This window comes from Salmo salar, chromosome 13, assembly GCF_965601325.2.
Source record: "Salmo salar chromosome 13, fSalSal1, whole genome shotgun sequence".
Taxonomy (NCBI): Eukaryota; Metazoa; Chordata; class Actinopteri; order Salmoniformes; family Salmonidae; genus Salmo; species Salmo salar.
Genome location: NC_138303.1, coordinates 44,136,061 through 44,159,695, shown reverse-complemented (window position 1 = coordinate 44,159,695; position 23,635 = coordinate 44,136,061). Strand labels below are relative to the sequence as shown.

The window sequence follows — 23,635 nt, the reverse complement described above, 5'->3', positions numbered from 1 at the left end:
CTCTCTATGTCTCTCTCTGTCTCTCTGTCTCTCTGTCTCTCTGTCTCTCTCTCTCTCGCTCTCTCTCTCAATTAAATTAGAATTTAAGGACTCTATTGGCATTGGAAATGTATGTTTACATTGCAAAAGCAAAAGAAATAGATAAACAAAAGTTAAATAAACAATTCAAAAAAGAACAGTAAACATTACACTCACAAAAGTTCCAAATGAATAAAGACATTTAAAATGTTATATTGTGTATATATACAGTACAGTGTTGTAATGATGTGCAAATAGTTAAAGTACAAAAGGGAAAATAAAGAAACGTAAATATAGGTTGTATTTACAATGGTGTTCGTTCTTCACTGGTTGCCCTTTTCTTGTGGCAACAGGTCACAAATCTTGCTGCTGTGATGTCACACTGTGGTATTTCACCCAATAGATATGGGAGTTTAATCAGCAAGGCCAAAAAGATCATCAAGGACATCAACCACCCGAGCCACGACCTGTTCACCCCGTTATCATCCAGAAGGCGAGGTCAGTGCAGGTGCATCAAAGCGGGGACCGAGAGACTGAAAAACAGCTTCTATCTCAAGGCCATCAGACTGTTAAACAGCCATCACTAGCACAGAGAGGCTGCTGCCTATAGACATAGACTAGGAATCACTGGCCGCTTTAAGGAATGGAACACTAGTCACTTTAATAAAGTTTTACCTATCTGGCATTACTCATCTCATTTGTATATACTGTTTTGTATAATATTCTACTGTATCTTAGTCACTTAATAATGTTTACATATCTGGCATTACTCATCTCATATGTATATACTGTATTCTATTCTATTCTACTGTATCTTAGTCCGTTCCGCTCTGACATCGCTCGTCAATATGTATGTAGTTTTAATTCATTCCTACTTAGATGTGTGTGTATTGGGTATATGTTGTGTAATTTGTTAGATATTACTTGTTAGATACTACTGCACTGTCGGAGCTAGAAGCACAAGCATTTCGCTACACCCGCAATAACATCTGCTAATCACATGTATGTGACCAATAACATCTGCTAATCACGTGTATGTGACCAATAACATCTGCTAATCACATGTATGTGACCAATAACATCTGCTAATCACGTGTATGTGACCAATAACATCTGCTAATCACGTGTATGTGACCAATACCATCTGCTAATCACATGTATGTGACCAATAACATCTGCTAATCATATGTATGTGACCAATAACATCTGCTAATCACGTGTATGTGACCAATAACATCTGCTAATCACATGTATGTGACCAATAACATCTGCTAATCACGTGTATGTGACCAATAACATCTGCTAATCACATGTATGTGACCAATAACATCTGCTAATCACGTGTATGTGACCAATAACATCTGCTAATCACATGTATGTGACCAATAACATCTGCTAATCACGTGTATGTGACCAATAACATCTGCTAATCACGTGTATGTGACCAATAACATCTGCTAATCACGTGTATGTGACCAATAACATCTGCTAATCACGTGTATGTGACCAATAACATCTGCTAATCACGTGTATGTGACCAATAACATCTGCTAATCACGTGTATGTGACCAATAACATCTGATTTGATCAGCAAACAGTAGACATTTGACTTCAGACTCTAGTAGGGTGAGGCCGGGTGATATCTCTCTCTCTCTCTCTCTCTCTGCATGCTGGGAGTGTTTGGTGCATGCTGGGAATTGTTTGAGCAAGATAGTGCGTGTGTGGTGTAGAGTTAGATATTCAGAACTTTCTTTAGGTTTTCTCTTTCTTGGTGGCATTCTTTGTTTTCTTCTGTGCATGATTAAGGTTATTATTTTTATTTGTTTGTTGTGGTAGAATTAAGTATTTTGTTTTCGTATCGAAATTACCCTGTTTTTGGCGGGGATGGCAGCCCGAATGGGGATGCCGTCCCTGTCACTTCGGCACGGCTTTAGGTGTGTTACTGAAGCTACTGTCACGGTGGAGGAGTTTCTGGTCGCCGTAGGAGAGAAGGTAGGATATGAGAATGTTGCTTATGCGTCACGGATGAATAAAGCGGTGGTGGTTTTTCTTAAAGAAGAGTGTCTTGTTAATCGTATGGTTGAGCAAGGCGTACTTCTTAAAGGAATGTTTATTCAAGTTACGCCGCTTTTTTCTCCGTCAACAAGGGTAACGATTTCAAATGTACCGCCGTTTATTCCAAATGAGCTATTGGAGCGCGAGTTATTGCGCTTTGGGAAGTTTGCAAGTTCCTTTAAGGTTGTCCCGTTGGGTTGCAAACACCCGGCGTTGAAACAGGTTATGTCTTTTCGGCGACAGGTGTTTATGTTTTTGGACTCACCGGAGCAGACTTTGGAGTTAGCGTTTAAAGTCAAGTATGACAATAAATTATATATGGCTTATGCTAGTACGGGTAGTCAACGGTGTTTTGAGTGTGGGGATGTTGGTCATAAGCGACATGCTTGCCCGAAAAGGGAGAAGGCAGAGGGAGGGGCGCAGGTGGTCCTCGTAACGCCTGGGCCCACTAATGTAGGGAGAGGTGGGCCGACAGCGGTAGAGCAGCCACAAGCACCTGCTGCTGAGGAACAAGTTATCCATGTTGAGGACAAGGAGTTGCAACTTGTGTTAGAGGGAAATGTTATGCAGCAGAAACATTTTGTTGTAGAAAGCAAGGATAGATCTGAAGAGCCAGTTCCTCAGACTGGTGATGAGGTGCCCAGTACGAGTGCTGGGGTACAGGAGGGGGTTCATATGGAGCTAGTCTCCCAGGTAGTGGAGGAAATGCCCACTATGAGTAACGGGGGTACAGGAGGGGATTCATGTGGAGCTAGACTCCCAGGTAGTGGAGGAGATGCCCACTACTAGTAATAGGGTACAGGTGGGGCTAGTCTCCCAGGTAGTGGAGGAGATGCCCACTACTAGTAATAGGGTTCAGGTGGGGCTAGTCTCCCAGGTAGTGGAGGAGATGCCCACTACTAGTAATAGGGTTCAGGTGGGGCTAGTCTCTCAGGTAGTGGAGGAGATGCCCACTACGACTAATAGGGTTCAGGTGGGGCTAGTCTCCCAGGTAGTGGAGGAGATGCCCACTACTAGTAATAGGGTTCAGGTGGGGCTAGTCTCCCAGGTAGTGGAGGAGATGCCCACTATTAGTAATGGGGTTCAGGTAGAGCTAGTCTCCCAGGTAGTAGAGGAGATGCCCACTACTAGTAATAGGGTTCAGGTGGGGCTAGTCTCTCAGGTAGTGGAGGAGATGCCTGGTACGAGTGATGGGCTGCAAGTGGGGAGTGATGAAAGGGATGTGTTAGAAGTGAGTCAGGGGTCTGTGGCCTCAGTTGAGGAGGAGCAGGATATGGATATCTCTATTGGTATGATAGCAGCTGGTGACGACTCAATTTATGATCTAGAGGAGGTAAATAGGTTTTTGGATCAGACTTTTGGGAAATCTGTCAAATTGGCAGAATATTTTGATGTTGATAAGTTTGTGAGGTCAGCTGTGATGTTACAGAAGACGGTGGGGTTAGACCAGTTAAGTGAGAAGAAGCGGTTTCGCTTGAGGAAATTTGTTACTGCTGTTACAGCAGCAAAAGGTGCTGGGAAACGTGGTCAGGGTAAGAGAAAATTTAAACAATGATGTTGATCATGCTTCATAGGGTGTCTTCTTTTTTCTCTTTGGTTTCTCTGTGGTTTCTTCTGCTTTTCCTTTCTCTTTTCTATATGGAGGTACTAAGGGTAGGTTCTCTCAATATTAATGGTGGAAGGGACAGGAATAAGAGGGCTTGGGTATTAGAAATAATAAAACAGAAAAGGCTTAATGTAGTTTTTCTACAGGAGACACATAGTGATGAGGCTAATGAGGTTGACTGGGGTATGTGGTGGGAGGGGCAGCATATACTCAGTCATGGTACTAATTTCAGTGCTGGGGTGGCAATCTTGTTTTCTTCAGGCTTAGGGGTGACTGTGGTATCTACAACAGAGATTGTCAAGGGACGGGTTTTATTGGTCAAGGCGGAGGTTATGGGGTTTTTGTTTGTTTTTTTGAATGTTTATGCTCCTAATGAGGGTACAGAGCGTATTGCTGTATTTGATCAAATAAAGGAAACTTTAAGACAGTGTGACCAAGAGGGTTGTATGGTTTTAGGGGGGGACTGGAACTGTACAGTGGATTTTACTGTTGATCGCACCGCTGAAGAACCTCACCTGCGGTCAGCCACTTGCCTGTCTGGTCTACTAACTGAGTTTGAGCTTTCTGATGTGTGGAGAGTCAGGAATGCAAAAGTTAGGCAGTACACATGGCTAAAAATCAATGAAGGTCGTGTCAGTGCTGCAAGGTTAGACAGGTTGTATATATCTGATCACTACTGTAGTAGGGTTGGAAGATGTGACATTACTCCTGTGGGTTTCTCTGATCACCATATTGTTACTGTTGATATTCATTTGTCCTGTCCACGAAGGTCATCACCTTACTGGTATTTTAATGTTAAATTGTTACATGATGTCATGTTTTGTGAAAGGTTTTTGTTGTTTTGGGAAAAATGGAGGGTTACAAAAGGAAATTTTGAGTCCTTGAGACAATGGTGGGAGGTTGGGAAGGCCCAAATACGATTATTTTGTCAACAGTATACTGCTCTGTCTCGAATTGAAGTCAAAGAGACTATCAAGGCCCTTGAACAGGACATCAAATTTATTGAATTGAAGCTGCTCACTCAGAATGACCCTGGATTAGTCATGAATTTACAGGACAAGAGACATGAACTGAGATTGTTTCTGCATGAAAGAGTGAAGGGTGCCTTGATTAGGTCTCGTTTCGCTTCCCTCAAGGATATGGATGCTCCTAGCGCTTTCTTTTTTAACCTAGGACAGTCGACACTGCAACGTAAACAGATGGTCTGCCTTCGTCTCCCTGATGGGAAGGTGACCACAGATGACAGTGAAATGCGTCAACATGCAGTGGATTTCTACTCTGCCCTCTATAAGGCGGAGGATTGTGACTCTCTGTGTACTGAACAGTTGCTACAACGGTCTTCCTCAATTGGGACCTGAGCAGAGAGTCGCATTGGACTCTGACATTACACTGCAAGAGCTGTCCACAGCAGTTATGCAGCTCTCAACAGGCCGAGCCCCTGGCATTGATGGTTTACCATCTGAGTTTTATAAGCACTTTTGGGGGTCTATTGGGGAGGATTTTTATGAAGTGGTGTGTGAATCTTTTAATGAGGGTTCTCTTCCTGTATCCTGTCAACGTGCGGTGCTTTCATTATTGCCAAAAAAGGGGGATTTGGCTCTCATAAAAAATTGGAGACCTGTTGCGTTGCTGTGCGCAGAATATAAAATTGTTTCTAAATGTCTCTCAAACAGGTTGAAAGAGTATTTGGGATTGTTGGTCCACAAGGACCAGTCTTACTGTGTACCTGATCGCTCTATTGTTGACAATTTGTTTCTGATAAGAGATGTTTTAGACATTTGTAAACTGTCTGATGTAAATGTGGGTTTACTTTCGTTGGATCAGGAGAAGGCTTTTGACCGTGTGGACCACCAGTACTTGTTCAAGACAATGAAAGCCTTTGGGTTTGGGGATGTTTTTTTGTCGTGGATGAATTTACTGTATGCTGGGGCCTCGTGTATGGTGAAGGTGGGGGGTGGTTTGAGCTGCCCAATCCCTGTCCAAAGGGGCATCAGGCAGGGATGCCCAATTTCAGGGCAGTTATACAGTCTGGCGATTGAACCAATGCTTTGTTTTTTAAGAGCGAGGCTTACTGGTTTCTCTGTGCCAGGTGTAATGAAGGGTCCCACGATAGCACTGTCTGCGTATGCAGATGACGTGACAGTTTTTATTACAGGGGCTGAGGATGTTAAAGTTCTCTCAAATGCTCTAAAGGTGTATGAGGAGGCCTCCTCAGCTAGAGTCAATTGGGGAAAGAGTGAAGCGCTGTGGGCAGGTCAGCTTCAGATAGGGTCCACTCCACGGTTACCAGGGGGGCTTCAGTGGGGCAGAGATGGGATGAAGACTTTGGGGGTTTTTCTAGGCTCTGATGTCTTTCAGAAAAAGAACTGGGAGGGTGTAGTGGAGAAAGTGTGTGCCAGACTGTCAAGATGGAAATGGGTGCTGCCTCAGCTGTCTTATAGGGGAAGGGTACTGGTAGCTAATAATCTTGCTGCCTCTACCCTGTGGCACAGACTAATGACTTTACAGCCACCAAAGGGTCTGATTCAAGAGCTTCAGAGGACCCTTGTCAATTTCTTCTGGTCTGGACAACACTGGATTAAAGCTGCAGCCCTGTACCTACCACTACACGAGGGTGGGCAAGGTTTGGTGGATATTTCCTCTAGGATCATGGCTTTCCGGCTTCATGCAGCCCAGAGGCTGTTGTACAGAGACGGTTCTAGCTGGGTCGACACAGCCTATATATTGATGAGGAGAGCGGGCTGTTTGGGCTTAGATAAGCACCTTTTCCTCTTAAAACTGGAGGGGGGTGATTTGCCTGGCCTGACTCCATTTTATGAGTCTGTTATGCAGGCTTGGAGAGTTTTTGTGAAGTCTCGTAAGGCCTGCACGCCACCAGGGATGTGGCTTTTTGAAGAGCCTCTTTTTCACAACACTGCCATCCAGTCCCGTGTTCTGGGTTCAGCTAGCCTACGTTCATGCCTGTTAGGCGTGGGGTGTACTAAACTGGGTCATCTGATGCGGAACAGGAATAGATCGTTGGAGGAGCTGGGAGAAAGAGCGGGGATCAGATCATCTCGCCTACTGAGGAAGGTCGTCGCTGAAGTCTGTGACTCCCTGCCAGTGCTTCATTTGCAGTATGTGACTGACATTTCCAATTGTGATCGGTGGAAGGAGGGTCTGGATTATGTGTTCCCTGCACTGATTGTTAGTGCTGCAGCGGGGGCATTCGTGGAGGACGTGGGGATGCTGCTTTCCTTCGATACCCCGGAGCTTGGGGAGTTCAAGGAGGTGGGAAAGAAGGCCATGTACAGAGTATGTGTAAAGGTGTCCCATGCATCTTCCCTGGAAGGGGTCAAATCGACGAGGTGGGCGGATGTGCTTGGTCCAGGTGCCTCTTCAAAAGGCTGTTGGCGATCACTGTACAAACTGCCTATTGATAAGAGGACAGCTGACCTCCAATGGAGGATAATACATGGAGCTATAGCCACTAACATGCATCTGGTACACCTGGACCCTACTGTTGGGGAGGGGTGTCCATTTTGTGCTGAGTCTGAAACTCTGGCACATCTGTTTTTACAGTGTCCCAGGTTGGTCGGGATGATTGACCTGATCACAAATTGGTTCTCAACGTTGGGAGAGGTTTTTTCTTCTCAACTGTATATATTTGGGCCAAAGTACAGGTTCAGTCGAAAGGGTGTAGTTGTGCTGCTTAATTTTGTGTTAGGGGCAGCAAAATTAGCGATATGGAAGACCCGAAAAGAACAGTATTCGGGGACAGGGGTCTGTTGATGTGGTGGGAATGCTGGGAGGGAATGTTGGCAGCGAGACTGAGGGTTGAGTTTGCATATTATAAACTGGTCAACAATATTGATCTGTTTATGAGTATATGGGGTATTCAGAGGCTGTTGTGTATAGTTACTGTGGAGGGAGGAATTGGAGTTGTGTTTTTAATTGATGTGTAACTGTGTTTCTTTTTGTATGAGTATTTATTGTATGGTGGGCTCCCAGACCCAATAAAGATTATTTTAAAACTCAAACTCTGTCTCTCTCTCTCTCTCTCTCGCTCTCTCCTCTCTCTCTCTCACTCGTTCTCTCGCTCTCTCTCTGTGTGTAGGGCAATGCTGCAGGGGACTCATTGCCAACTCATTGCACACAGACCCAAACCCTCACAGATGCAAACGTGCAGTCACATGACTTATACATGGAGAGAGAGAGAGAGAGAAAGAGAGAGAGAGAGAGAAGAGAGAGAGAGAGAGAGAGAGAGAGAGAGAGAGTATAGCCCTCTGATGGAGCGCTTGCTGTGCTAATAAATAGTCCTTAATCATGCCTCCCTTTCAGGCATAGACTCTCTCTCTTTCTCTTCCTCTCTTTCTCTTTCTCTCCCTCTCTCCCCTTTCCCTCTCCTTCACTTCATAACTCTCCCCCTCTCCTCCCTCTCTCTTTCCCTCTCTCTCCCTCTCTCTCCCTCTCCCTCTCTCTCCTCTCCCTCTCTCTCCCTCTCTCTCCCTCTCCCTCTTCCTCTCTCCCTTGCTCTCCTCCACTTCATATCTCTCTCTCTCTCCCTCTCTCTCCCTCTCTCTCCCTCTCCCTCTTCCTCTCTCCCTTGCTCTCCTCCACTTCATATCTCTCTCCCTCTCCCTCTCTCTCCCTCTCCCTCTCCTCCACTTCATATCTCTCTCCCCCTGGCAGCAGTGTCTGTTCAGCTGAGATTACCTGTGGCCCTTCTCAAACACAATCCGGTGTGTAGGAGGCTACGCCACAGCCCCAGATGTGGAGGCTTAGTACAGACTGGTACATTCTGTCCTAATCTCTCTCTCTCTCTCTCTCTCATCTCTCTCTCTCTCTCTCTCTCTCCTCATCTCTCTCTCTCTCTCTCTCTCTCTCTCTCTCTCTCTCTCCTCTCTCTCTCTCTCTCTCTCTCTCTCTCTCTCTCTCTCTCTCTCTGGGGTAACAAACAAAGCAGCATGATGAAAGCAGACGCATATCTCTCTCCCTCTCCTCCACTTCATATCTCTCTCTCTCCCTCTCCCCCTCTCCCTGTCTCTCCCTCTCCTCCACTTCATATCTCTCTCCCTCTGTCTCTCCCTCTCCCTCTCTCTCTCTCCCCCTGGCAGCAGTGTCTGTTCAGCTGAGATTACCTGTGGGCCTTCTCAAGCACAATCCGATGTGTAGGAGGCTACGCCACAGTCACAATCATTACCATGGTATGAGGAGGACGCGTTTTATGTGGGAGTTTTCATACTGTAAATAACCAATATGTCAGAAAAAGGCTCGCTCAGTGACAGAGCTAGATACTGTACTGGCTTGAGCATAGATGTACTGTATCTCTCTCTCTCTCTCACACACACACACACAAACACACACACACACACACACACACACACACAGTTGTGCGAGGCAGTCCTCTTACTTCTGGGGCGAAAGTAAGAGTAGGGAGAAGGTTCCAGGGGTTGAATTAGGGAGGAGAAGGCCATTGTTGGGGTCAGGGGGAGGTTAGGAGTAGCAGGGAGCAGAGCAGAGCTGCAGTTGCTCAATGACTCCATGACTTCTGTCTCCTCAGAGGCCAAGATGAGCTATCCAGGCACAGATCCACACACCAGTCAGTCAAACAACAAAACACCTTAGCAATGCTACAGGGCTGCCCGGTTTCTACCAACCAGTAAAGAATCCTCAGGTTGGATGTTCTTATCAGGTTACGTATGGCAGTAATCGTCCTTCATCCAAACTATAACAGCCCCAAGGACTTATGGTTTGTCATGCCATTCAAAATAAGTTCATTCTGCTGGTTGAGAGCCCCCCCGACCCCCCCCCCCCCCCGCGCAGCAGCCTTCAGCAGCCAATGTTGCCAGCTGCTGTAGAAATCACAAATGAAACTCAACATCGCAAAAATGTAAGTCTTGTGTATATACACTCTCTTTCGTTAGGCCCATCTCTCTCTCTCTCTCTGTCTGTCTCCTTTTCTCTCACAGAGGTCCTCCTCTCGTACCGAATACTTTTTTTAATATGTGGTAAATACTCATTTTTAATATGTGGTAAATACTCATTTTTAATATGTGGTAAATACTCATTTTTAATATGTGGTAAATACTCATTTTTAATATGTGGTAAATACTCATCTTTAATATGTGGTAAATACTCATCTTTAATATGTGGTAAATACTCATCTTTAATATGTGGTAAATACTCATTTTTAATATGTGGTAAATACTCATTTTTAATATGTGGTAAATACTCATTTTTATGCACGTTGTTAGTACACGTTATTTCCCGGTAGCTTTACTATGCCTCCCGGTCGTCTCAGACAATGGCTGTAACACACACACACACACACACACACACACACACACACACACACACACACACACACACACACACACAGTATGCAAAGACACGATGACACAAGCACACATTTTCACATATCAGCAAGCACTCCTAAGGAGCACACACTCACGCAAGCAAGCACACACACAAGACACACATTTACACACACACAGACACACACACACACACACACACACACACACACACACACACACACACACACACACACACAGCACATTCACGTAATAGCGCCAAGCTCTGCTAAAGGAACCCATTGATTTTATATATTCATTATTAAGCATTGATTAGGAAGCGGCGAGTTGGTCATGTCTCGGCTGGGTGGCTGCATAGGAGGTTAAAGGAGGTCCAGATTGCTCCATCGATTTTAATGTTTTGACTTCCGCATTGCAGTTACCTCCCTCGATGGGGGGGGGGGGGGGGGAATGGAAGGGGGGGGAGAGGGAGGAGAGGAGGGAGTGGAGGGAGGAAGCTTAGGTTCTATTGACATACAGTACTGATGAACATCTCAGCCCGTCGCCTCAGCCTACACCTCTAGAACATGTGTGACACTAAGAGGTAATTATATATTTTTTCTGGGTCGCGTCCCAAATAGCACTGTTTTCCCTATATAGAATTCAGACTCCTTGACTTTTTACACATTTTGTAACGTTATAGCTCCGAGACAGGATTGTGTGGAGGCACAGATCTGGGGAAGGGTACTAAAACATTCCTGCGGTATTGAAGGTCCCCAAGAACACAGCAGCCTCCATCATTCTTAAATGGAAGAAGTTTGGAACCATCAAGACTCTTCCTAGAGCTGGGCACCTTGGCCAAACTGAGCCATCGGGGGAGAAGGGCCTTGGTCAGGGAGGTGACCAAGAACCTGATGGTCACTCTGACAGAGCTTCAGAGTTCCTCTGTGGAGATGGGAGATCCTTCCAGAAGGACAACCATCTCTGCAGCACTCCACCAATCAGGCCTTTATGGTAGAGGGGCCAGACGGAAGCCACTCCTCAGTAAAAAGCACATGACAGCCCGCTTGGATTTTGCCAAAAGGCACCTAAAGGCACCTCCCCATCCATCTGGGAGAAACTCCCCAAATACAGGTGTGCCAAGCTTGTAGCGTCATACCCAAGAAGACTCAAGGCTGTAATCGCTGCCAAAGGTGCTTCAACAAAGTTTGATACTGTGAAATACTGTGATATTTCAGTTTTTTATTTGATTTTTGTATTTATTTGCTTCGTCATTATGGGGCATTGTTTGTAGATTGATGACGGGAAAAAAACAGTTTAATCAATTTTAGAATAAGGCTGTAACATAACAAAATGTGGAAAAAGTCAAGGGATCTGAATACTAATTCAACTGATTTTTTCATATTTTTTATAAAGTATAAAAATCCTACTTATTCAGTCCTAAAGGAAATATGTGCACGATGGATAGTTTGATAACAAAGTCAATGGGCTGTCCTGCCCCTTGCTGCTCAGCTCTATGGGGCAGGAGTGTATCCATTACATAAGGCTCAGAGATTAAACTGAAGGCATGTGAGGTATTTGAGTGTCCTTCTGAGAATGTCCAGGCAATAAGAAGAAAGAAAGCCCGCTGATTTACAAGCTCCCAATGACTCCCTGAGATTGAGCCTCAGTGGGTAGTTGTTCCGCTGCATTCACTGCATAACCCTTTGATATACAGCAGACCTGGATTCAAATAGTAATTGAAATCATTTCAAAATACTGTATCTGTACTTGATTGAGCTTGCCTGGCTTCATGGACCAATAGAATAGTCCCAAAACGTCAAACCCCATCCATCTGACACTCCAGGCAGGCAATTTTCTTAGTGCAAAACTCAAAACAGATCATCAAAAAGACAATGGTTTCAAAACTCTAAGCACGTTTTCAGTTGACTATGTGCAACACACGACATCATAGTCACTTTTTCACCAAACTTAATCAGTGTTTCATCTAGAAATACATTTTTTTTCCCAATGCAATGCTCAAATTACTTTTGATTTGATTCCCTTCTCTTTTGTTAAAAGAAATGGTACTATTCCTTCATCCTTAATTGACGATCACTTAACCGTTTGGTAAACCTATAGATTTGACTTCCGAGAACTACAAAATAAAACTGCCTGTCTGTAAAGTAGAAACACAAAAAAGTAAGATATATATATATATATATATATATATATATATATATACATATACCCCCCCAATGTACTGTGATCATGGTGACTATTGTGATTATACTTCACAGTAAGTAACAAACAAATCCGATATTGACGAGATCAGAGATGTGCCGCAACAGATCAAATCAAATCAAAGTGCATTGCTCACGTACACAGATTAGCGCAAGTTACAGCAGGTGCAGCGAAATCCTTGTGTTTCAAGCTCCTACAGTGCAGTAATACAATATCCATGCAATACCAATACGCAAATAATCCAGAAAGTCCAAAACAAGAAAGAAATGCGTCCCTTATGCTGTAAACATGTATCCAACATGAAGTTGATGGGGTCTTTTAGGGTGGGGGGGGTTCACACTGCTTTACTAAAATTGCATTGGCCAATTCAGCACTGTAATACTGTAAAAATATGCCATTTACGTGGCAGACCCTTTAATCCAAAGTGACAACAGTCCACACATTTGATTCCCACAACTCTGGTGTTGCTAGTGCCATGCTCTTACCTACTGAGCCACGTACGGGACCACCACAATACATAAGTACAATGCAATACTATAAAAAAAAAAATATATATATATACACAATTACAATACAGGAGAAAATATGTATGATTGCCATCCCGATGAGCGCACCCTGTTTCAGGCCATGGATGACTCTTTCAAAGATTTCAATCCAGATCTATTTCAGGTTTGGATTCGCCATGCCGAATGTTTTTTCCCCAGGTGCATGAACAATGAGGATATTTCCAGCGATTTCGATGAGAACCTATGGCCAAATGCGCACGACAGGCTTGATGCTATCTAGTGCCTGCTAAACGTTACGCTTCTTTCATTTGATTACATTGAGAAAGACGTCTTCAATGATCACACCTTTGATCACATGTGGAAATGTGATGTTCAGTCAATTTGAATGGGTAGTGTATTGCCTAATGTGAAAACAGTGTAATGAACTGTAATTGACAGTACATTCAAAGGGCAATTTTATCTTTTGGATTAACTGGTAGTTAACGTGACTCAAATGAGAAGAAATCATTATGTTGTGTTTTGGTGATTAAACCAATGTTCTCATTATATTTCACAGTAAACTTCTATTTTGGATCAACGGTTGTGTGGTGAAACAAGTCCACAAAACAAAATGAATGCACGATGAAAGGTTTTGAACGTCAGACTGGCTGCGTTACTAGTGTTACCAGTTTGGATTTCTGTACTAAGAGTTTAGAAAACTCACCACATACCAAACACCATTAAAACCAGTAGACCCAGCTTCAGAAGTGTTTGAACCCAGGTCTTATATATAGTGTAAAGGGAGGTATGCAGAAATTGCCTGGCACCATGATCAGGTCAACCTGTTCTCTACATACATCTATACCCTGTGTGTGTGTGTGTGTGTGTGTGTGTGCGCGCGTGCGTGTGCGTGTGCGTGCGTGTGCGTGTGCGTGTGTGTGTGCGTGTGTGTGTGTACGTGTGCATACGCGTGTGTATAAGTAAGCAACCGGACAGTTTGTGCCTGACTGTGTGGACTATCTGGTAAACGTTACAGCAGTAGACTGTGTTCTGGCTCTGGTGGATTCTTTGGATTTCATGAGTCTATAAGATCTTTCTTCTTATTACGTATCCACCACTTTTACTCAACCTCACTATTCTAATAGACTGCTGCTCTTCCTGCTGAACTTCATTATGAGAAACCTTTCAAAAGTGTATAAGGGAGGGAGGGAGTTAAAAAAGAGAGAAAGGGGAGAGGTGGGGAGGAGAGGAAGAGAGAGAGGAGGGAATGGGAAGAGAGAGAGAGAGAGAGAGAGAGAGACGCAGAGAGCTGTGTGTTGGCAGCGCACTACATTGCTGCCTGCCATAAGTTGAGGGACAGTGTCTGACAGACCAATCAACCTGCACATGTCCTCTACTGTATGCTTATTGTTATTGTTGAATGTATGGTTATTTTGACCCTTGGTTATTGTTGTTAATGTTGTCCCGTTGACAATTTTGATTCTCATTTTTATTTATTTTTATATTGTAAATATCCAAAATAAGCTTTGGCAATATGTATATTGTTGCGTCATGCCAATAAAGCGAATTGAATTGAATTGAATTGAATTGAATTGAAAATTGAGAGAGGTTGAGAGAGAGGTTGAGAGAGGTTGAGAGAGAGAGTGAGAGAGAGAGAGGTTGAGAGAGAGGTTGAGAGACAGAGAGAGAGAGAGAGAGTGGTTGAGAGACAGAGGAGAGAGAGAGAGAGAGAGAGAGAGAGTGGTTGAGAGAGAGGGAGAGGGAGGGAGAGTGATTGAGAGAGGGAGGGAGAGAGAGAGAGAAAGAGAGAGAGAGAGAGTGGTTGAGAGAGAGGTTGAAAGAGGGAGGGAGAGAGAGGGAGAGAGCTTGAGAGAGAGAGAGAGAACAAAAGAAGAGGAAGAGAGGGAGGAAGTGAGAGAGCGATAAAGAGAAAGAAAGAGAGATTCCTGACTAAATCAGCTTGCGTTTCCGGGGTAGAGGAGTTGACGAGAGTAGCTCAGTCCCCAAATCCATCCGTGTGCTGCATGCACCTAACCAACATAGACAGCCAGATGGGCGCATACCTCGCTCAAGAACCTTAACACACCCGCAGGCACACACACGCGCACACACACCGGGACACACACAAACACATCCTATTTTCCTAGAAGAGTGTACGACAGTCCCTGTCCCTCCCTTCCTCTTTCCAATGTGTATTATATGTACACACACCATAGCAATGTCCTCCTCCCTGTGTTTACTGTAATAGTGTAACTGTGTGACTTCCCCTGTCCATATCGCTCTGCGTGTGGTACTTTAACAGTCTGTGAGAGGCAAGACACCAATCTGTTGCTTCAGCTGGAGGCAGGAGAGAGGAGAAGAGGAAGGATCTGCTCCGCACCCTTAACCCATTACTACACTACACCTACTCCTTGCGGAACGGAGGCAGGGAGAAGGCGGAGGAGGAGGAGGTGGGTGGACGTCTGAGCAAATGTGGCAGAGAGGAGAGGGTGAAGGCTGAACAGGCAGTGGTATGACAGGGAAGGACAGGCAGGGAGATGAGACCGTGTTGATTTGCTACAGCTCACTATAAATCGACACACACATACACCTACTCCTGTATCAGCGAGCTTGTATACAAATTACACACACACACACACACACACACACACACACACACACACACACACACACACACACAGAAGTAAACACACACACAGTTTATCACACACAAGCACACAGAGTACACAAACAGACACGACAGCTGGCGTGAATGAGTGTGTATACGCGGTGTACACTAACCTCTGACCCGGGCATAGCAGCAGCCACACTTGGCCAGGACTTTACGGAACAAATGTTGGCAGGCGCAGCCTCGGTGGTGGTGGCCCCCTTTCATGGTGTACACCTCACGCTGGATGACCCGCTACCAGGGGTGGGCATGGCCCAGCGAGCACACACGCAGGGACACACTAGACCCTCGCGGTGCAGAGTAAATCCCACACAGCAGTGTCGGGAGAGCGTCCACAGAGGAAACACAAAGTCCAGTTCAAGAGCTCCAGTCAGATCGGGTCCACAGCCAAACTAGAGAGATCTGGCTTAGAGAAAAACACAGCCATTGGGGATGGACTGCATGGCTGTCGTGAGAATAATTATCCCTCTCTTTCTCTTTTCCTTTCTCCCTCGTTCTTCCCAGTTGCTGAGCTCTCGCCGGGTCAAATGACAGAGTAACAGACTGCCTCAGAGAGAGAGAGAGAGAGAGAGAGACAGACGGGGAAAGAGAGAGAGGGGAGGGGGTGAGGGGGAGGAGTCTTCTACAGCTCTAGTTGCTGCCTGGCTATTCCAGGGTAGTGTTCCCACTCCCCTTCTTCTCTTCCTTCACTTCTCTCCTCTCTTCCTGTCAAGTCTGTCTTCCGTCTCTCTTAGCGACCCTCCTCTCCTTTCTCTCTCATTTCTCTTCTTCCTTTCCTCTCTCTGTTCCTCTCCTCTGCTTTTTCTCTCTCCTTCCCGCTCCTCTCCTCTGCTCTTTCTCTCTCCTTCTCTCTCCTGTCCTGCTCTCTCACTCACTCGTTCCCTCACCTCCTCCACTTGTCTGTCTGTCTGTCTGTCTGTCTGTCTGTCTGTCTGTCTGTCTGTCTGTCTGTCTGTCTGTCTGTCTGTCTGTCTGTCTGTCTGTCTGTCTGTCTGTCTGTCTGTCTGTCTGTTTTCCTGTCTGTCTGTTTTCCTGTCTGTCTGTTTTCCTGTCTGTGTTATTTGTTATGCTCTTTCTACATGGCTGGCTGCTGGATGTGAGTTTGGCAGACTAACGTAACACACTTAAGGACTCCTACTGGAAACCCAACACCTCCCACAGGCCAGCTGAAATGCCATGCTCTGTATCTCTCTCTCTCTCTCTCTCTCTCTCTCTCTCTCTCTCTCTCTCTCTCTCTCTCTCTCTCTCACTCTCTCTCATCAATTCAGAGTAAAATAAAAACAAAAACATGCTTGTCATAAGTGTAATAATCCAGAATTACACTGAGTGTATAAAACATTAAGTACACCTTCTCTTTCCATGACAGACTGACCAGGTGAATCCAGGTGAAAGCTATGATCTCTTATTGATGTCACTTGTTAAATCCACTTCAGTCAGTGTAGATGAAGGGGAGGAGACAGGTTAAAGAAGAACTGCAACGCTGCTGGGTTTTTCGCACTCAACCATTTTCTGTGTGTATCAAGAACGGTCCACTACCCAGAGGACATCCAGCCAACTTGTCACAACTGTGGGAAGCATTGGATTCAACATGGGCCAGCATCCCTGTGGAACACTTTCAACTACCTTGTAGAGTCCACCCCTCGACAAACTGAGGATGTTCTGAGGGCAGAAGTGGAGGGAGTGCAACTCAATATTAGGAAGTTGTTCCTAATGGTAGGTATAGTCAGTGTATACGGAGTGCTATGTTAAAGAGTTTGTACTTGTTAGTAGGAAGGACTATCAACCTGACTCTCAGAACAATATTTCAGAACAGCATTGGGTAATGGTGGTTTTATGAGAGGCACACACACAACCCACCACACACACACACGCGCACATACACACACACACACGCACGCACGCACACACATACGCACGCACGCACGCACGCACGCACGCACGCACGCACGCACGCACGCACACACACACACACACACACACACACACACACACACACACACACACACACACACACACACACACACACACACACACACACACACACACACACACACACACAGGCTTGTTTTCTGGATATTGACTGGATCCTGTTGTTAGTTTATGATAGAGGGGCCAACAGGGAGACAGAGCTCTCCCTCTTCCATGGCGCTCCAAGCTCCAATTTCACAATGTTGGCATTGTTCTCTTAGTGTGTGTGTGTGCGTGTGTGTCTACAGCCCACTCACTTAACTAGATCTGGGACTCATACCACGTATTACACTGGAACAGACCCATTCCTTTAGCTGGAGGAGAGATCCTATTGGACCATTGTCGCTTACCAATTTTAGTTTTGTTCTGCGTTGATTAGAGTCCACCTCATGATCTTTACCAAACTCATCATTTTACCGTACATGGATGGGGGTGAGAGGACTTGTTTAACCAGCCTCTGACTTATAAATCTTTGTTCCTTGTCAATGAAATCATCATGTGAGATTCTATTAAAACCGGCTACCTACTGTAGGGAAACAACCCATTAGGAAACGCTAGTTGTTAAACCTAAGCTTGAAGGAATGAGTATTCGTCTTGGCATTTACCTCAGACTGCACATGTCCATATGTCTTTGTGTGAAACCGTAGCGGCCATCGATATAGCAGCATATGACTTGGTACTTGGTGACAAGGAATACTGTACGGCTCCAAAGGTGCTGACTCACTGTCACGCTCGTTGCTCCAACGAAATATAGCAGGCCATCTCTACTCCGTGCTCTCCATGACTCAGCAGATTTAGTATGAGCTCATCCCAATGTCATCCTGCTCCCAGTACGTTTTGGATACCAATCTCAGCAGCGTCACAGAACCAGCTCAGGTTCCTCTCCCAGGGAATCGGGCAGGGGGGGAACCAGGGATACCAGAGAAGCCTGGTTACCGACTGGCACACAACAACCCTCGTCACAGAATATCCCCGGACCAGTCATCAAACAACAGGAGTTCCCAGGTCTCTTCTCTCCTCTTTGGCTTTTCCTCTTTGATCTTCTCTGTGTTGGCATGGTTCCAACATCCTATCCCTATCCGCTTAAACATGCGTTAGTCTGATGCCACACACACCATAGCCTCGCTCGCTCTCTCTCTCTTTCTCTCTCTCTTTCTCTCTCTCACTCTCATTCAGTACGGGTTCGTGCCGTGGGGGAGGTCTTCGTGGGCTATACTCGGCCTTGTCTCAGGGTAGTATGTTGGTGGTCTGGTGAAGATCTCCCTCTAGTGGTGTGGGGGCTGTGCTTTGGCAAAGTGGGTCGGGTTATATCCTGCCTGTTTGGCCCTGTCCGGGGGTATCGTCGGACGGGGCCACTGTGTCTCCCGACCCCTCCTGTCTCAGCCTCCAGTATTTATGCTGCAATAGTTTATGTGTCGTGGGGCTAGGGTTAGTCTGTTATATCTGGTGGATTTCTCCGGTCTTATCCGGTGTCCTGTGTGAATTTAAGTATGCTCCCTCTACTTCTCTCTCTCTCTGTTTCTCTCTCTCTTTCCCTCTCTCTTCTCTCAGGGGGACCTGAGCCCTAGGACCATGCCTCAGGACTACCTGGCCTGATGACTCCTTGCTGTCCCCAGTTCACCTGGTCATGCTGCTGCTCCAGTTTCAACTCTTCTGCCTGCGTCTATGGAACACTGACCTCTTCACTGGACGTGCTACCTTGTCCCGGACCTGCTGTTTTGGACTCTCTCTCTACCGCACCCGCTGTCTCTAACTCTGAATGATCGGCTATGAAAAGCCAACAGACATTTACTCCTGAGGTGCTGACCTGTTGCACCCTCTACAACCACTATGATTATTATTATTTGACCATGCTGGTCATCTATGAACGTTTGAACATCTTGGCCATGTTCTGTTATAATCTCCACCCGGCACAGCCAGAAGAGGACTGGCCACCCCTCATAGCCTGGTTCCTCTCTAGGTTTCTTCGTAGGTTCCAGCCTTTCTAGGGAGTTTTTCCTAGCCACCGTGCTTCTCCATCTGCATTGCTTGCTGTTTGGGGTTTTAGGCTGGGTTTCTGTACAGCACTTTGTGACATCGGCTGATGTAAAAAAGGATTTATAAATACATTTGATTGATTCACTCACTGTCACTCACTCTCTCACTCTCTCACTCACTCACTCACTCACTCTCACTCACTCTCACTCACTCTTTCACTCACTCTTTCACTCACTCACTCTCTCTCTCACTCACTCACTCACTCACTCACTCACTCTCACTCTCCCTCTCTAACTCACTCTCTCACTCACTCTCGCTCTCTCTCTAGCTCTCACTCTCTCTCTCTCACTCTCTCTCTCTCACTCTCCCTCTCTCACTCTCCCTCTCTCACTCTCTCTCTCTCTCTCACACACACACACTTTGCAATGTGTCTGTGTGAACATCAAAGCATCAGCAGACAACATCCAAGCAGATCCCATGTAATAGCAAAGAGCCATCCAGCTACAGTCCCAGTAAAGTCCACATATCATCTCCCAGCTACAACTACAATACATATCTCTCAGTACATATCATCTCCCAGCTACAACTACAATACATATCTCTCAGTACATATCATCTCCCAGCTACAACTACAATACATATCTCTTAGTACATATCATCTCCCAGCTACAACTACAATACATATCTCTCAGTACATATCATCTCCCAGCTACAACTACAATACATATCTCTCAGTACATATCATCTCCCAGCTACAACTACAGTACATATCTCTCAGTACATATCATCTCCCAGCTACAACTACAATACATATCTCTCAGTACATATCATCTCCCAGCTACAACTACAATACATATCTCTCAGTACATATCATCTCCCAGCTACAACTACAATACATATCTCTCAGTACATATCATCTCCCAGCTACAACTACAGTACATATCTCTCAGTACATATCATCTCCCAGCTACAACTACAATACATATCTCTCAGTACATATCATCTCCCAGCTACAACTACAATACATATCTCTCAGTACATATCATCTCCCAGCTACAACTACAATACATATCTCTCAGTACATATCATCTCCCAGCTACAACTACAATACATATCTCTCAGTACATATCATCTCCAGCTACAACTACAATACATATCTCTCAGTACATATCATCTCCCAGCTACAACTACAATACATATCTCTCAGTACATATCATCTCCCAGCTACAACTACAATACATATCTCTCAGTACATATCATCTCCCAGCTACAACTACAATACATATCTCTCAGTACATATCATCTCCCAGCTACAACTACAATACATATCTCTCAGTACATATCATCTCCCAGCTACAACTACAATACATATCTCTCAGTACATGTCATCTCCCAGCTACAACTACAATACATATCTCTCAGTACATATCATCTACCAGCTACAACTACAATACATATCTCTCAGTACATATCATCTCCCAGCTACAACTACAATACATATCTCTCAGTACATATCATCTCCCAGCTACAACTACAGTACATATCTCTCAGTACATATCATCTCCCAGCTACAACTACAATACATATCTCTCAGTACATATCATCTCCCAGCTACAACTACAATACATATCTCTCAGTACATATCATCTCCCAGCTACAACTACAATACATATCTCTCAGTACATATCATCTCCCAGCTACAACTACAGTACATATCTCTCAGTACATATCATCTCCCAGCTACAACTACAATACATATCTCTCAGTACATATCATCTCCCAGCTACAACTACAATACATATCTCTCAGTACATATCATCTCCCAGCTACAACTACAATACATATCTCTCAGTACATATCATCTCCCAGCTACAATTACAGTACATATCTCTCAGTATATATCATCTCCCAGCTACAATTACAATATATATCTCCCAGATACAACTACAATGCATATCTCTCAGTACATATCATCTCCCAGCTACAACTACAGTACATATCAGCTCTCAGCCAGGTTACACAAAGCCCTGGCCAACCACTGTGAGATCACAGACTGCCGCTCTCCCTCTCTTTCTCCTCGTCTCCGTCTTTCGGTGTTTGTGCACGCTTTAAAAAAAAGCTCTCTGCCTTTGTCTCTGTCTCTGCAACGAGATTCATCTGAAAAGCAAATGTGTTGAAAAGAGCATTGCTCAACTATTGTACTTTTACCAGTGGACCAGAAGGGGGAGTTTATACCAGGGCAATGAGGCAGCCTCCATGTCGCCTCACCAGATCCCAGTTCAGTTTAGCCTCCTATCGTTCTCTCCACAGTTACTAAACACACTTCTGGACCTGGTGAACTTTGACTTTGGCCTGAGAGCCGTGTGTGAAGAGTCGTGAATGTCAGTGGAAGAATGGAAGACTAGCTCTCCACCACCGGGCCATGCGTTTCCAGGAAATAGAGGGATGGAAGAAGGGAATGGTGAGGGAGGGAAAGGAGGGGGATGGAAGAAGGGAATGGTGAGGGAGGGAAAGGAGGGGGAGGTGAGGTGAACACCTAGACATCTTCTCTCTCCTTTCCTCCTTCCTCTATATCACCCTCCCCTCCCCCAACACACACACACTAAACATGATTAATCCTCACACACAATCCTCACTCACACAAGCATAAACACAGATGTCCAGAAGAAGCCGGCCCAGCACCCCGTGCATGGTCATGGAAAATGGGAAAATCTATAAATGCACATACTGGAATGTACAGCTACATACTGTATATATTGTACACACCTACAGCACTCAGATGGAATGTCTGGTTGTCTGTCTTTTCTATAGAAGCTGAGTCTGAGAGAGAGAAGGCATCCTTTCCGCCCGTGGACGCAGATTCCAGTTAGAAGGTAGTGAGTCAGTGATAGGTTTCCCCCCTCCAGAGAAATGTCAAGTGGTGCTCTATATGTTCCATGTCAGTATGTTGCATGTTTTTAACATGTATCACGTGTACAGCTGTAGGATCTTAATTTGAGCCAGTTCACTAGAGCAGGAAAATAATCCTACAGCAACAGGAAATTATAATTCATGGACATTTTTTGTAGGGGTTGATATATTTTCTGGTAGGGCAAATCAAGTCTGATATTTTAAAGTGAAAATTACAAACCTTAGAAGCCTTTTTAAACGTCGAATATTGTACAGGTTTGCATTTCCAGCCGTGCAGGAAAATTCTCACCAACAAAAGAATGATCAAATTAAGATTCTACATCTGTACTGCAATCTCACATAGGCAAAGGCATACATGCATACATTAATTTCTCACTAATCACTGGAGAGTAGGGTTGAATGGCGGGAACCCTGTTACCGAGATTTACCGGGATTTACGGCACAAAACCACTCCCTTTTCCCGGGATAAATAACTACGAGAAACGGGTAAATTATAATCAATTATATATATGAACAGCATGGCGTGAAATGGAGCTGTTAAATTATAAGCGGTGTCTAAATGTGGCTTCTCTACGGCCTCCGCATGATGAATCATCAACACTCAGGGTGGGGACAGACAGCCCATCTCAGTATGAAGCGCAGTTCACAACGCATGTAGACCTATCATCTATCACATCATGGTAACTTTTTGTCTTGTGACAGGCAGGCCTATATTTACCCTAATATAAAGACCGAATGGACGTCTAATTTACCCATCCCCATCGGGGGTCTCCTTGTTTTTTAATTGTAAAGATTCAATTTTTTTCAATTGCAGCTGCAGAGTTTTTAAACAGCCTATCACTCGAATATCGTTGCTTTAAATCAGTGCACTCAGTCTTTCTCCCTCTCCATCAACTCCATTCAAATTGCATCCAAAATAGATAATCCTGTTCTAGATGAATATACTGGACCATATATAGATGTCCTAGCCTACCTCTTTCAGGTAATCCATTCAATGTAATATTAGCTAATTAATGATGGGTTAGGCATAATAAGGTTCCAGCTTATAGCCCCTGTCTCTTGCGCAATACCCAAGCACCTGTGCTCCTCTGGCCTCCTTAAAAAAACGCTCCTTAGCTCTTGGAGTCCCATGCAGGAAAAGCTAGACTAGAATAGCTTGCTGGACCAATTTTTTTTAGCATTTCTTATACCAATAGACTATTCGAAGAGGGACGCAAGCTCTTTTTTTGCTGAATGTAAATACAGCAGTCAATAAAACTCACAGGTAGTACGAAGGAAGACCGAACGCACGATGGCAGTAGGCCTCAGCAGTTATTTATTCAGACCCATAACCTGTCAATCCTCGCGAAGAGAAGTCAAAGCCTGCACCGAATTCTAGTCCTATATTATTCAAGATGTCATTAGAATGATGATGCACAGGAGGTTGGTGGCACCTTAATTGGGGAGGACA

General features: G+C 44.9%; 1 protein-coding gene across 5 annotated transcripts in view; it reads right to left on the bottom strand.

Moving 5' to 3' along the window:
* arhgef25a (Rho guanine nucleotide exchange factor (GEF) 25a) overlaps window positions 1-23,635 on the bottom strand; it is a 139,326-nt gene that overhangs the window by 91,276 nt on the left and 24,415 nt on the right. The window contains exon 1 of one of the 5 annotated variants that reach the window (XM_014135862.3): window positions 15,444-16,349. The exons of the other annotated variants lie outside the window; for them this stretch is intronic. Coding sequence (XP_013991337.1) covers window positions 15,444-15,537 — 94 coding nt within the window. The 5' untranslated portion in view covers window positions 15,538-16,349. Of the gene's footprint in view, window positions 1-15,443; window positions 16,350-23,635 lie in introns of those variants that run through there. 5 annotated transcript variants of the gene reach the window in all.